Source organism: Alosa sapidissima, chromosome 8 (assembly GCF_018492685.1).
Source record: "Alosa sapidissima isolate fAloSap1 chromosome 8, fAloSap1.pri, whole genome shotgun sequence".
Classification (NCBI taxonomy): domain Eukaryota; kingdom Metazoa; phylum Chordata; class Actinopteri; order Clupeiformes; family Clupeidae; genus Alosa; species Alosa sapidissima.
Genome location: NC_055964.1, coordinates 643,041 through 657,784, shown reverse-complemented (window position 1 = coordinate 657,784; position 14,744 = coordinate 643,041). Strand labels below are relative to the sequence as shown.

The window sequence follows — 14,744 nt, the reverse complement described above, 5'->3', positions numbered from 1 at the left end:
ACTTTGGTGCTACCTACTGTGTAATAATTTTGCCCTTTTTTGTGGATAATACAGTGACATTAATTTTTGGACTTATTTGCTGTTAATGAAAGATATGTTGACTTTAATCCAGAGCGATGACTCGGACGTTTGGGATGACACAGCACTTATAAAGGCTTATGACAAAGCGGTGGCGTCTTTTAAGGTGAGTAATTGAGTAACAAAGTGTTTCATTATTCCCGGTACATTGTACCTATTAACACTACAAAAACTGTTCTTAATCTTACATTAAGATCAATAAATCTAATTGGTATTGTTTTCAGTATAAATGACTTACCTAGCACTTACTCGTAAAGTCATTTGTCTCGACATCTTAAAATAAGTCAAACTCTTATGACCTCATCATTTAAACAAGCAAATTTGTCCTAAAATCAAGCAAATTTGGCTGCCAGTGCAACGAGCCTATTTGTCTTGATAAGACTCCTTAAAATAAGTAAAATTCGTCTTAAATTAAGTCAAAATGATCTTTGTGATTTCATTTCATGTAACAGTATGCTATTTACGGACAAAACAAGTTAAAGTGACTGGGTGGTAAGTCAAACCAAGGAACCCAACAAATCATAACATATTTACCAAAAAACATGGTTTTATTCTGAATATGTCTAATGCCATCAGGAAAATATATTCAATTCTGAAAATAACGAAAATTTTATAAGAATATACTGTACCATTTACGTGGTGATATTTTAGATGTAAATATCATGTCAGTCAATTCGGACACATGGAAATGGCCATGCACTTGTGAAAATGGTTAAAAAATAGTCTCATACTCTTTTTCTTGTACATCATGTTAACAATAACCCTTGAATAACAGCTTTAGGCTTTAGAAACACTTTTTTCTAGTTTGTGCCTTATGCATTTCATCAAATGTTGTGGACGCTGATGGCACCCGTTTTATAATGCTCCTTATTATCTTATCTATATTAATGATTTGTCAAATGTTTCTTTCTCCAATTATGTTTGCAGATGACAAAACCCTAATTCTCTGTCAATTTTTAAATCACTGAATAAAGAACCTAATGATGGTCCAGCTGCCTATGGTACATGGATTAGATTAATCAAATTATCAATAATTATCTATCTAATATTAAAACAATCTAATCTTTTATCATTTTTAGTGGCAAAAAAGTCTACCCAAAAAACGGTTTTTGGGAGTTGGAGAGAAAAAAATTATTGTGTTAGTGAAAAGTGAATAAATCAATTGGTATACGGTAATAAGGAGGCTAAGTAATCTTGTCACCACAAATTGCCTCCTTACTCATTATTACAGTTTGATTCATCCCCATCTTTATACTATAATATAGTTTGGGGAGGAAATACCTTCCCTACTACTCTTCACAAAATTCTGGTACTCCAGAAACACTTTGTAAAAGTTGCAACCCGATCAGAGTCATACGGTGCATCTATTGTCGTTTTAAAAACTGCAGGTTCTTACTGTGTATGACATCAATATTTTTCAAATATGTGTTTTTATTTATAAAATACATCCAAACAAATGGAATATTATATATACTCCCACTAGATGTTTTGGTGCCACTCAGCAATTATTGAACTAAAATTTAAGAACAATATGTCAGTTTGTATGTACCTACATGTACTTAAATGGTAACACAAAATGGTCTGGTGTAATTAAATCTTTATATGATTTTAAAGCCAGAAAGTTAACTTCACTTTCTTACCATAAAAGTCAACATCAAACATATGCTTCTCAAAATATAACAATAAAAAAACTCATATTTGTTTCTATACTTGTGTCCTATAATATGACCAAAGATTTTGTGACTGTGACAAGTTTTGACATACTTCTAAGACATGTCATGGCAACAGAGTTACATGGCAACAGAGTTACATGGTAACGGAGTTATAAATGTTCCTATAGTTAAAACAAGATTGAATTGTGTAATTTTTCCCAAAAATATAGGAAGTCTTCATTAGTAATAGTATGTTGTATCATAATGAAAGAGAAAAGCAACACAAAATAGATGTACCGTAGCGGTACAAAATATGACTGGTGCTCAGTCCAGCACATTCTCTCCGTAAAAATAAATCACGCCTGTCAATTTGTCTCTATCCTCTACTCTTGCAACTCATGCTATGTGTATGTAAGTAGTAGTAGTAATAATAATAATAATAATAAGTGTATAGCACCTTTAAAGGAGAATTCCGGTGTGATACTGACCTAAAGTGTATTGAAACATGATACCGAGTGTGAACGTATGTCTCATAGCCCATCTCGGCTTGTCCCCTGCACTCCAAAATCTGGCGCTAGTTAGCCGATGCTACCAACAGCTTTTTCAATAGTGGTGCTTCGGCATCGGGCTAGTCATGCAAATAAATCACTGTTTTACACCCATTTACGAGGCTCAATGTATCTCCACACTTCATTGGTAGACTTCTGAGGGCCCTGACATTTAAAACGAGACATTGAGAACTTTGAAAAAGCACTGGTAGTTTACTTACAAGACGATTTATACAGACAGTATCTTCACGAAGTTTAGCGTTTGCAGCCATCTTGAATTTAGTCACGATAAGTCGAGCAACGAGTAAGAATGAACAGGTATGATAAGCGATCAGATTCCAAAAATAATTCAGTGGAAATGCATGGATTCCAGTTTCTTCCAGTAGCAGCAACTGGAATCCATGCATTTCCACTGAATTCATCTGCTTCTGGCTGGCTGCTGAAGTGTGATTTTAATGCATTGTGTTTTGTTTATTATTATTATTATTATTATTATTATTATTATGTGTACCTGTCTGCTTCCATCATCAGCATGCATTAAAAGGAGAGGAGAACCCGGAATCCAAACAACAACCTGGGAAGAAACGGAAAAACAATGTTAAGAACAGTAGCAGAAAAAGGAGCACAGCTTCCTCTATCAAAGAGGTACAGTATAGTTGTCATATTAGTGTTGAACTCAACATTACAAAATTCTTAAATGAACAGACGTTGCATTGAGACTGTTATGCTGTGTTAAAAAGTAAAAGTTTTATTTTCTTGTAGTGGAAAGTTGGTGACTCTTGCTGTGCTCTCTGGACTGAGGATGGAAACTTGTATCCAGCCAGAATTACCTCCATTGATCACAAGAGAGGCACTTGCATTGTTGTCTACACAAGTTATGGAAACAAGGAGGAGCAGTACCTCAAAGATCTTCTGTATGCAAACACTGAAAAAGACGATATACCCCAGAGAGTAAGGTTTTTTTCTTACTTTTTTAACTATACATTTCTCCTGTTTATTACATGGCTCTTCAGAGTGCTTCCGAAAGTTCCATTCACATGAATGGGCCTTCCCAACTTTCAGAGGCCTTTTAAATCTATATTTTGATCTATATTACCGCTGCAAAGTATATAATGACTGCTGTCAATAGCAACAGGTTGTGAATTAGTTGGAGCCGATGGAGTAGCTTATTAGGGATTCCGGACAAGATGGAATTACTGTAGTCAAGGCTGGATGTCACATACACATTTACAAGGACTTCTACACTGCTGGGTGAGCGCTGGGCGAAGCCGTGCAATGTTCCTTAGATGGAAAAAGGCACTTCGAGACATACTGTTTGTGTGTGCACTAAATGAAAGTGTATTGTCCAATATGACACCAAGGCTCTTGACCTGGTTGGAGCAAGGGATGGTGCTGCCATCTACACAAAGGGTGAAAGGTTCCATCTTAGCAAGAGCTGATTTGGAGCCAACCACTAGCAGCTCAGTCTTACTACTGTTTAGCTTCAGGTAGTTTTGTGTCATCCACAAGTTTATGTCAGGGAGGGAGGCAGTAATTGCAGTAGGGCTGAAACGATTCATCGAGTTACTCGAATAACTCGATTAAAAAAAATGACTTGAGGCAAAAACCCTGCCTCGAAGCCTTGTGAAATTCCTATGACGCGCACTATACGCGCAGGGATCTGATTGTTCCACATGGACCGTTGTTCAGGAAGCACACCACTAGCGCGTGAATCGTGATGCATTCTGAATTTAGCTGCCGCGATTGCGGAGTCAAGATGTCCATAAATGGTAGAGAATGTCTAAAGTTTTCAAGTAAAGTTTTGGGATCATTACATACTCAAAAAGGAAAAGAACAAGCATCTGAACCGAAAACATCCACTCCATGCTGTTTCACCAAGCGTCAATAAAGTAGGCTATCTTCTATCTATCTAACCTATCTATCTATCTACGTACAGTAGCCTATAGCCTACATTGATGTTGGCTGATTTTAATCACATACTGTATTTGTAGCGATGTTGTGATATAATGTTTAGCTTCGATGTTTTTAAGTAGTTAACTTATTCAGGTTCAATTGCAAGACAGTATGCCTAAAAAATAACCCCTTCTTATACACATGCATGCACCCTCATCTTCCCTCACGCACCGCACGCGTGCACACACTCACACACACACACAGGTTGATAGGTTACCATAGCAAATAGGCTCACCCCAGAAATATTTTTTTAGTAGGCCTAGCCTAATGGTAAAATTATTTGTTAGTAGCCTAATGCCAAATGCTGCAGGTGTAGAAATCTACATAAAACAGATATTTACTTTGATGTCAGGTCTAGATTACAGCATGAAACTTGATACATGATATTAATACATTATATTGCTTTCCCTCTTCTCCCTCCCAGCACTTCACAACATAGTATGGACAGCTTTGTTCGCTCAGCTAAGACATTCACAAGAGGTTGCAATTTTACAGAGAGCATTTTGAACATTATTTAATTGTTGGCACTGGCACTTATAAACACTAAATGGGTAAATTGCAATAAATGGGCTTAGTTTTGGAGCCAAATGTTGGAGTTAGAATAAATACCTCTGTGCCAATTGCTTGATCATTTTACAGCAATGTCATTTTCGTTATGCATTATTTGTTTTGGTTTAAAAATTATTTTTTTTGGTTTTGTGTCAGTTTTGGTTTTGTGAAGTGTGTCAACAACATCCTCACATGGCCATCGGACCAAAGACAGATCCCCTGTTGGGTGCCATTCCAACATATAATTTGTTGTGTCAGTGGGCCAGACATCTATGGACGCAGTGCTTGCCAATACAAACTTGATCAAAAGGACCATGACAAAATGATGCCACTGCTTACACAATTTCTTGGATAATAGTTAAAGACACTATTCAATTCAATTTTAAATTCAATTTTATTTGGAGAGTGACAGCGGCAAGGAAAAACTCTTACACTATGTAACATTCTTGTTATTTAGTTATTTAAAAGTTTGATGGCGGGTCTCTTTCATGGGGGATAAGGGGTTAATCCAATAGGTTGAATTGGAGCTTTGCTACCAACGTTATCAAGTGGTTTCAGTTTCTCTCGCGCATTGAATGAACGCTCACCACCATTTAATTGTATGCCTCTATGTTTGATGACACCAAATTAGCAAGTATTTCCTACTGATTGTAGAAACATTTGTTTTCTTTTTTCTGTCGGTCCGCGGTTCCTTGATCAATTGCGCAGCAAATTATCAGATGAAGCCCCGGGAATAATTTCACTCCGCGGCTCTGGACCAGCAGTGTCCACGTTACGGCCGGTGCTGGTCCGTGCGGCCGTAACGTGGACAGGAGTTGAGGACTTTGCAAATGAGCCTAACATCAGCATGTTCAAAGCAAGTAGGCTACAGGCACTTTGCGTGTCTTACCACATAGGTTACCTCACTTTATCAGTTGGCTTGAACTCTTAAAAAAAAAATATGCCTCGTGACTTATTGACCATGGGAAATTACGCGCACCTTGATTGTTGATATCACGGGCGGCGGCATGTTCGTTGTAACGTTTTTTGGGATGAATTAATTACAGTAATGACACGCCGTTGCGTTGTCAACGTGAGACACTCTTCACTTCATTTATTTCAATTTCCACAATACTATATTAGTCAGAGTCTGGACTAGCGTAACCTACTAGCTTAGCTCCCCCACTTAGCTCTACCTAATAATGAATTGGGCTGAAAGCAGGCAGGCAGGCAGCTTTGCTGCTGGCGTTAACAGTTTGCGTGCAGTGCATAGGGTTTAAAACATGACTGCCAAAGTCTTAGTAGCTTGTTTAACATCCAAAGACAGTCATTGTACTTTTCAAGAGTTAATAACATAGAGTTAATTAATATAACATTACAGTGAGCCGTTTGAGAACAAAATAAATAGGCGGTCAATAGTAAAACGACTCTTCAACTAAAAAAAATTGCCGTCGACTAATTTTAATGGTCGATTAGGTCGACTAATCGCGGGAGCACTATCGCCAATCAGCTCCAAAATATCGGGATATCAGTTTTGGTCCATATCGCCCAGCCCTACTCCGTGCCTCCACATGCCCAAAATGCTTGATTGCCTTGCATTCTCCACATTTTTAGCTAAATTTTCATGTACCTCATCATCATTTTTTTTCAGTGAATCTTTTGTAAATTGGCCGCCTTATCGCCCAGCTCACCTCATTTTACTCCTTCATCCATATTCGACTTTCCCGGTAGAATTCTCAATCTTTTTGGCCTCTATGGATCCAGTCACATAGTCTATCTGTTCTTGGTCTTGGTTTTTGTGAAATAAATTTCTAAATAAATGCGAGTTATAGTCCGGTGCGACTTATGTTTTTTACCGTAAATAGACCCTAGATTGTTTTTACTCCGGAGTTACACTTTCAGCTCCAGACCGTAGGCATATCGTTAGGTCAATTTAGATAGTTGGATAGGATGGTCCAGAGTTCACACAAACGGCGTGTGTCTTAAAGGAGCCACACCACTTTTATGACAAGACACTATGGCAGTCGTGACATACTGGTTAGGGCTTCGGGCTTGGAACCGAAAGTTGCCGGTTCGATCCCCGACCAGTAGGAACAGCTGAAGTGCCCTTGACCAAGGCACCTAACCCCTCACTGCTCCCCGAGCGCCGCTGTAGCAAGGCAGCTCACTGCTCCGGGTTAGTGTGTACTTCACCTCACTGTCTTCACTGTGTGCTCTGTGTGTTCACTAATTCACAGATGGGATAAATGCAGAGACCAAATTCCTTGTATACGCAAGTACACTTGGCCTAGAAACCTGATTTTCATCACATTTACATATGAATGCTTTTCTGTTGACCTTTAGTTTTGTTGCTACTGTTCATAGAGGACCGGCCAATTATGAGTTCTGTCCAACATTGCTGATAAGTTTATAAAATAATTAAGCACATTTTAATCATATCAATAATACTGATAATTGTGATAATTTTGGTTACTATTATGATCTCAAATTTTCATACATGTCTAGTGGCTGGTAAAATATGTGGCCTCTACGGGGAATTGCGGTTAGCAAAAATGCGTTTTGCCATTTTGGACGTTCTGTTAAGTAAATGCACGTAACTTTTGACCTGTATGCCCGTTTTTAAAAAAATGAGGTACTGTTGGAACCCTTGAATCAAGCCAAGTTCATATTCCTATTCTTATTCCACTGTCTGCTGTCATTGGTGAACTGCACCTGAGCAAGCACATTTTGCAGTTCTTCTGAAATGGGTTCTTGTTAACAAGTGCTCTCTAATAACAAATAATTGCCAAAATGCTACTAATATATGTGAAGAAGAAGCTAGATAATAGTGAGTATGTACCTTGATAAAAAGTGTTACCATTATTTTTTAATTGCATCTCAAATAGCCAAAAAATGTTTAATGATTAGAATGAACATTTAATGAATTGCTTTTCATGTTGCCATTGTTTTTGTTGTTGTTCTTGGCCTGACAATGCAGTGATTGCATTAAATTACACACTTTTGCACCATATTTCAAGGGGCACTACTCATTATGACAAGAATGTCATTAAGACACATATTATACTTACTTTACATCATTTGTTTCTCTTCCATGTTGTCATTAGGGTGAAGGTAGACAGTCGAGTCACAGCATATCTCCTATGTGTGGTTATCCCCCGCTCACTCCTGCTGTTGCTGTTCCAGTAAGTGTTCTCTACAGTAATCCTATACATTGTTTTGTTTGATTCCTAATGTATGTTCAAACAGTTGTTCACTGTATGACAAGAGTTTATTGGTTTGTTACGGTCCTGGGGGGTATTCCAGAAAGCAGGTTTACTGGCTTAACTGGGTATGTTAACCCAGAGTTAGCGGTAAACCTGGGATTTCAGTTCCAGAACAATCAAATATGATCAGGCTATGTAAGTAACTATGGTAACATAGGCTCTGAACTTAACCTGATAGGGGGTAGGTTTTGTTCAGGTTATGTTCAATTATGTTCGGTTATTTCAGTGCATGTTCAACCAGGCCGCTATTTTTACACTTGTCACACAATGACGTTTCATTTTGAAAAAGGTCCGATTGACAAAGAAGCACAAAATCATGTAGGCCTAATATTTATCCGTGGAATTAGCCGTGAGAGGGCGATAAGACCACGACATCACATGATGGCCTTTCTTTTCCAAACAAGTTTTTAAAGAGCGCTATAGTTTTTCCGCTGAATCCTAAATTTGGCTACTTGAAAAGCATTCTCGACTCCATCCCTACATTAGGCTACGCATGGATTAGAATAGAATAAAATAAATCTTAGCTAGCCATAGTGGACATTTGCCTTTGGCTCACCAGACATCAGATGGACAAAAAACATCTCAGACACATTAACCCTTAGAACCCTAAGCTGTTTTTAGGGCATTTTCACTACCTTTATTCATAAGGATTTATTCTGGTCATTGTAAGTGCCACACACACATATTATGTATAGTTTTTTTCAGCAGAGTCTAGGCTATCCAGATCAGATTCATGAATTAGTACTAGCATTGATTTTATTTTGATTTTTAAAGAATTAAAATATAAAAAGCATATTATACAAATTCTTATACAATTCTCACCACAGCAAGCTCATAGCTCTACATGCATTTCATGTGTGTGTAGGGCAGACTGTCCTGAATTGGGCAATATAATTGCCATGTTGGAGGGATACTCTGGGGCTAAGCAATTTACAGAAATATGTGGTGTGTGATTTACGGAAATAAATGCCATTTTTTATTTAGTGATGAAAAATGACCTTTCTGCGCTCCATATCTGTGACACGAACTGATCTGACCTGACTTGACCCGAGGTTGCGTGTTAGCCTACGTGCCTATGGTGTATATGCACTCATAATGATTCTCAACTTTTTACTGCATTGCCATGAACAAAGTAAAGGCAAAAAAGGTGTTTCTTTGTTGAACAAATTGGGATGCAATGTGAGCCTTGAATTGGATGCCATGCAGGAATTTGCTAGGATCTCAAAACCGGATTATGAACATGCTTTGCCATAGAGAAACACACAATAGCGTTGGATTATAAACATGCTTTGCCACAAGAACAGACGTGGGGTAAGTCCAACTATATGAAGTTATTTATTTTGTTGTCACTCCGTCTGTTTTCTAACCCAGAAGGATGTACTTGGTATCAAATGATCGCTCTGAGTCCTCTTTCATCTGACATGCGTGGCATATCTATCCGATCACGGGTCCGCGAGTAATTCAAACGAGAGTAATGGGTGTGCAGCGTTGGTTTGTGTACATGACGTTATTATTTTGCAGTCACTTCGTCTGCTTTTTTAAGCCAGAAGGATCGATAAACATGGTACCAATGGATAGCCCTGTTCCCCCTCTTTCATCTGATATGCTTGCCATATCGATGCGATTACGGGTTCGCGAGTAATTCAAACGAGAGTAATGGCTGTGCAGGTGAACGCAGAGAAGTATAGACTGTAAATATGATGCAATTTAATTTCATGATTTTTTTTTATTTTCATACTTGATCGTACAGACAAGTGTGTAGTCTCGATGGAAAGCCCCACTTCTGCTCTGTCATGCAATAAAGGTTTCATCTCGCTGCAATGAACAGTTCCGGAGCAAATTAACGGAGAAGAAAGGGTGTGTTTTTTGACGCACTTTGCGTCAATCGGGTTCTAAGGGTTAAGTCGGTCATCAATTACAACGCCCAAGTTACGTGCCGATCTAGTTGGGGGTCAGTGAAGTTGAGTCAAGCTGGATGTTAATCTGTTGGGGAATAGCTGTTTTAGCTGGAAACACCAAAACAATTTAGACAAGATATCCTTTATAGTGCAACATAAAGAAACATTCTCCAGTGCTTGTTTAAATTGAACTTTTTTCCCCTTCTGGTCCTTATCTGAAATAGATTTAAAAAAAAATCAATAATTATCGGTATCGGCCGATATGAAATACTTATATCGTCATACAGTTTTCAGCCATATCGCCCAGCCCTAGTTTAGACACATTGATTTTTGAGTGATGTTGAAGTTGATTGTATTCCTAGCTTTTCATAAATAATACATTTTATAGATGTATATCATTTTCATATTACACTAATCTTCAATAAATATACAGTATACTTACTTCCTGTATTACTGGTAAGGTACATGTTTTTCTTTTATATATCATTATTGTTGACTGTAGCATTTGCTTATATACAAATAAATGGTTTATTCTTATGGACCAAATAAATCTAAACCATTGTGTCTGACTTCATTATTAGTTTTTATGCATACTTTTATGTTTTTGGTGAGAAAGAGAATGTGAATTCTGTCAACATTCTAAATCCCGTTTCCTGCATTTTTTTACACTTATCACTTAATTTATCATAACTTTTGAAAGGTTAATGATATTCCAATTCAGTCTTTTTTGTTAAATAGCCCACAACTTGCTGAACATGTCATACACTCTATATTTTTCTCTATCGTATAGAAATATGATGAAAATTCATTTTTATGCGAATGAAATTCAATTTTAACGAATTTCGGTATACATTTGGAGAGGATTTTCAAAGACTGTTCATTACTATATCAACATTACCATATGTATTTTACATCATTTGATAGAACTGACCCTTCTGATTACAATGGTATGTATATCCCATTGATGGTATGTATTATACTCAAGAAATAAGGTTTTTTGTGTAAGGAGGTCATCCAGCACCAAAAATGGAATGTTCGGCACGGGCACGAAAGGGTTAATAGACACTGGTTCTACCGTCACTCTAGTCCACCCCAGCTTGTTGGTGAACAATGCACTACAGCCCCCCAGTGTCCCTTTAACTACCGTCACCGGCGAGCGCGTGCCTATGGTCGGCCAGTTTGAGGCGGAGATCCAGGTGGCTGGACACTACTTTTTCATACGCGTCTGGGTTGCTTAACTTCCTGAGCACTGTATCCTTGGCATTGACTTCCTTTATGCTGCAGCGGCTGTCATTGACCTAGGGGCAGCATGCCTCAGACTTGGAGAGTCAAACACTGCGCCCATCTGTTTCAGCCCCTCACCCCTTCGGCCACTGTTAAACTGTGTTGGCGTGCTCCATGCGGCTGAGAATCCTGACCCGCCAGCACCTGAGACCATACCCACTACCCCAGACCTTCCTGTGCCGTTTTCAGCAGCCTGCTCTGGGTCCGAGACTCCACTTCCCCTACGCCCCTTTCCTGCTGTAGTGGAACCTGAGCCTCCAGCACTGGTCACTGATGCACCAACACCGAGACACACCATCCATCAGTTGTGGGAGGACAACAGCGTAGGCCTTGATGAGTCACAAAAACAGATGCTATGGGCTGTACTGGACCATCATCGTGCTGTTTTTGCTGCAACCCCCGGTGATGTTGGTAGGACCCCGTTGATTCAACACAGCATTGACACTGGTGATGCAACCCCTATCCGTCAACGTGCACGTCGCTTGCCCCATTCTCGACAGCTGGCTGCAGAGCAGTGTCTGGAGGATATGAAGGCTGCTGGAGTCATCGAGCCCTCTGACAGCCCCTGGGCTTCTCCGGTTGTATTGGTCCCAAAAAAAGATGGCAGCTGGCGGTTTTGTATCGACTTTCGGCGGCTCAACGAGGTGACTGTTAAGGACTCATATCCACTAAACCGGATTGACGAGTCCCTGGATCAGGTGGGTGGGTCGAAATGGTTCTCATCGTTGGACCTCCGGTCTGGTTACTGGCAGGTGCCCCTCGCTGCTGATGCCAGACCAAAGACAGCGTTCACTACAGGGACAGGGTTGTGGCAGTTTAAGACCATGCCATTTGGGCTTTGTAATGCTCCCGCAACATTCGAGCGACTGATGGAGCGTGTGCTGCAGGGAATTCCCAAAGAAAAGTATCTTGTGTATCTTGATGACCTGCTCGTACATGGCAAGGACTTTGAGTCTGCATTGCGTCATCTAGATGCAGTCATCACAAGAATAGCCCAAGCCGGCCTGAAGCTACACCCAGAGAAATGCAGTCTGATGCAACGCGCTGTCACCTTCCTTGGACATCACGTGACTGGTGAGGGGGTTGCTACCGAACACCGGAAGACCGAAGCTGTTCGTGACTGGCCAGCCCCCTGCAACCTACGACAGTTATGGTCTTTCCTGGGTCTGGCTTCATACTACCGCCGCTTCGTTCCAAGCTTTGCCACTGTGGCTGCCCCACTCCACCAGTTGTCTCGGAGAGAACAGAAATTTCATTGGGGGCCTGAGCAACAACGTGCCTTTGATAATCTGAAGCTGGCTCTTTGTAGTGCACCAATCCTTGTGGCGCCAGACCCAAAGCTCCCTTTCATCCTGGACACGGACGCCAGCAATGTAGGCCTCGGGGCCGTCCTATCCCAGGTGACAGCAGATGGGGAGAGGGTCATTGAGTATTACATTCGGTCCTTCAACAGAGCTGAACGCAACTACTGTGTGACCCGGAGAGAACTGTTGGCTGTTGTCGAAGCTGTTCGTCATTTCAAGCATTACCTCTGTGGCCTTCCTTTCGTGGTCCGGACTGACCATGCCTCCCTGCATTGGCTCCTCTCTTTCCGTGAGCCAGAGGGTCAGGTCGCCCGTTGGATAGAACAGCTACAGGAGTTTCAGTTTGAGATTCAGCACCGGAAGGGAGAAAACCACCAGAATGCTGATGGGCTGTCCAGGAGGAGCTGTTCAGCTGCATGTCCACAGTGCAGTCGTCTACCTGGCAGCGCTGAGGGCACGTCGCCTGACGTGTTAGAGGACGAACTGCTATCCATTCAGTGCCGAGCCATACTACCGGCCTCCAACATGTCCTGGACCACTGAACAACGTAAAGATCCAGAGCTCCAGGTTGTGATCAGCTGGGTGGAGGCTGGACAGCGCCCATCCTGGGAAGATGTAGCTGCTCATGGACTCACAGTGAGGGGCCTGTGGTCCATGCGGGATGGGTTGACCCTACATGACTGGGTGCTGAAGAGACGCTGGGTGGAGCCTGCAACAGGTTTACCTAACCTCCTAGTTAGGTAGTCCTACTGCCGCCGGTGTGACTCATGCACTGCCCGTAAGGGACCTGTGGGCCGTTCCCATGCTCCACTTCAGCAGAGGAGGGTAGGCTATCCGATGGACCGTATAGCTGTGGATGTGATGGGGGGGCGGGGGGGGGGCCCTTACCATTGACACCCCGGGGAAACCGTTACATCATCGTGGCTGTGGATTATTTCACCAAGTGGCCAGAGGCGTACGCTGTGTCCAATCAAGACGCGTGTACTACAGCTGAGGTGCTCCTTGCAGGCATGTTTGCTCGGTTCGGAGTGCCTGCAGAACTCCATACGGATCAAGGGCGGAATTTTGAGTTCCGCACCTTTACAGATTTTTGTCAGCGGATGGGCATTCGGAAGACTCGAACCACTGCTCTCCACTCTCAAAGTAACTGCCTTGTCGAGAGGTACAACCGCACCCTTGCCGAACAGCTAGCCTTGTGTGTGCAGTAGGATCAGAGAGATTGGGACCTGCAGATTCCTCTGGTCCTCATGGCAAGTCGCACTGCAGTCCAAGAGTCCACAGGTTGTACTCCAGCGCTATTGATGCTTGGTAGAGAGCTGCGGACCCCACCCTACCCCCTGATGCTCCAGATGCCCCTGCAGGGCTTGAGTATGCACACCAACTGCAGGACCGACTCCAGCTAGCTCATGACTTTGCGCGCCATCAAGCCATTCAAGCTGGAATTCGGCAGAAGAGAGCATATGACCACCGTAGTGCAGGACGTGACTTTACTGTGGGTGAGTTGGTGTGGGTGTATGGGCCAAAACGGCAAAAAGGACGGTCGCCCAAGCTCGACTCAGCGTGGGACGGGCCTGCGTACGTGGTAGACAGAGTTGGGGAGGTGACATATCGCATCCGTAAAAGACCTGGAGCGTGGTGTGTGGTCCTCCGTGATAGGCTGGCTCCGTACCAAGGGGATCGTAATCCCTTTGTCCGTGGAAGTCCGCGTCGTTCCCCTGGGGTGAACTGCCCTGAACCTGGAGGAGCTGGACATGCAGCGCCAGGGGATGGATGGGGAACCTCAGAGGAGGGCGAGGTCTATCATCCCGTTGCCTTGGTCCCTGGGAGTGTTTCAGGAACACCTGGAGGAGCTGAACACGCAGCGCCAGGTGTACCTGGAGGCAACCAGGTGCAACCAGGCTTGGGATTGTGCTGGCCAAACCCTGCTTCGCCTGCGCTTGACGACCACAGGGGGGAGAGGGCCCATGGGCGCCGGCCCCAGCGGAGACCAGCAGGTGAGGGCCGTTCAGCAGCGGCATGCCCCTCCTCGCCTGTGCCTGACGACCAACTCAGGGAGGAGAGGGCCCACGGGCGTCAGCCCCAGCGGAGACCAGCAGGTGAGGGCCGTACAGCGGCAGCATGCCCCTCCTCGCCTGTGCCTGACGACCACAGGGAGGAGAGGGCCCACGGCCGTCGGCCCCAGCGGAGACCAGCACGTGAGGGCCGTCCAGCGGCAGCGTGCTCCTCCTCGCCTGTG

General features: G+C 42.5%; 1 protein-coding gene across 1 annotated transcript in view; it reads left to right on the top strand.

Annotated features, from left to right (window-relative positions):
- The window catches only part of smn1 (survival of motor neuron 1, telomeric), a 43,612-nt gene that overhangs the window by 13,566 nt on the left and 15,302 nt on the right, over positions 1–14,744 (top strand). The window contains exons 2-5 of the mRNA XM_042100097.1: positions 113–184; positions 2,810–2,923; positions 3,041–3,229; positions 7,864–7,941. Coding sequence (XP_041956031.1) covers positions 113–184; positions 2,810–2,923; positions 3,041–3,229; positions 7,864–7,941 — 453 coding nt within the window. The remainder of the gene's footprint in view (positions 1–112; positions 185–2,809; positions 2,924–3,040; positions 3,230–7,863; positions 7,942–14,744) is intronic.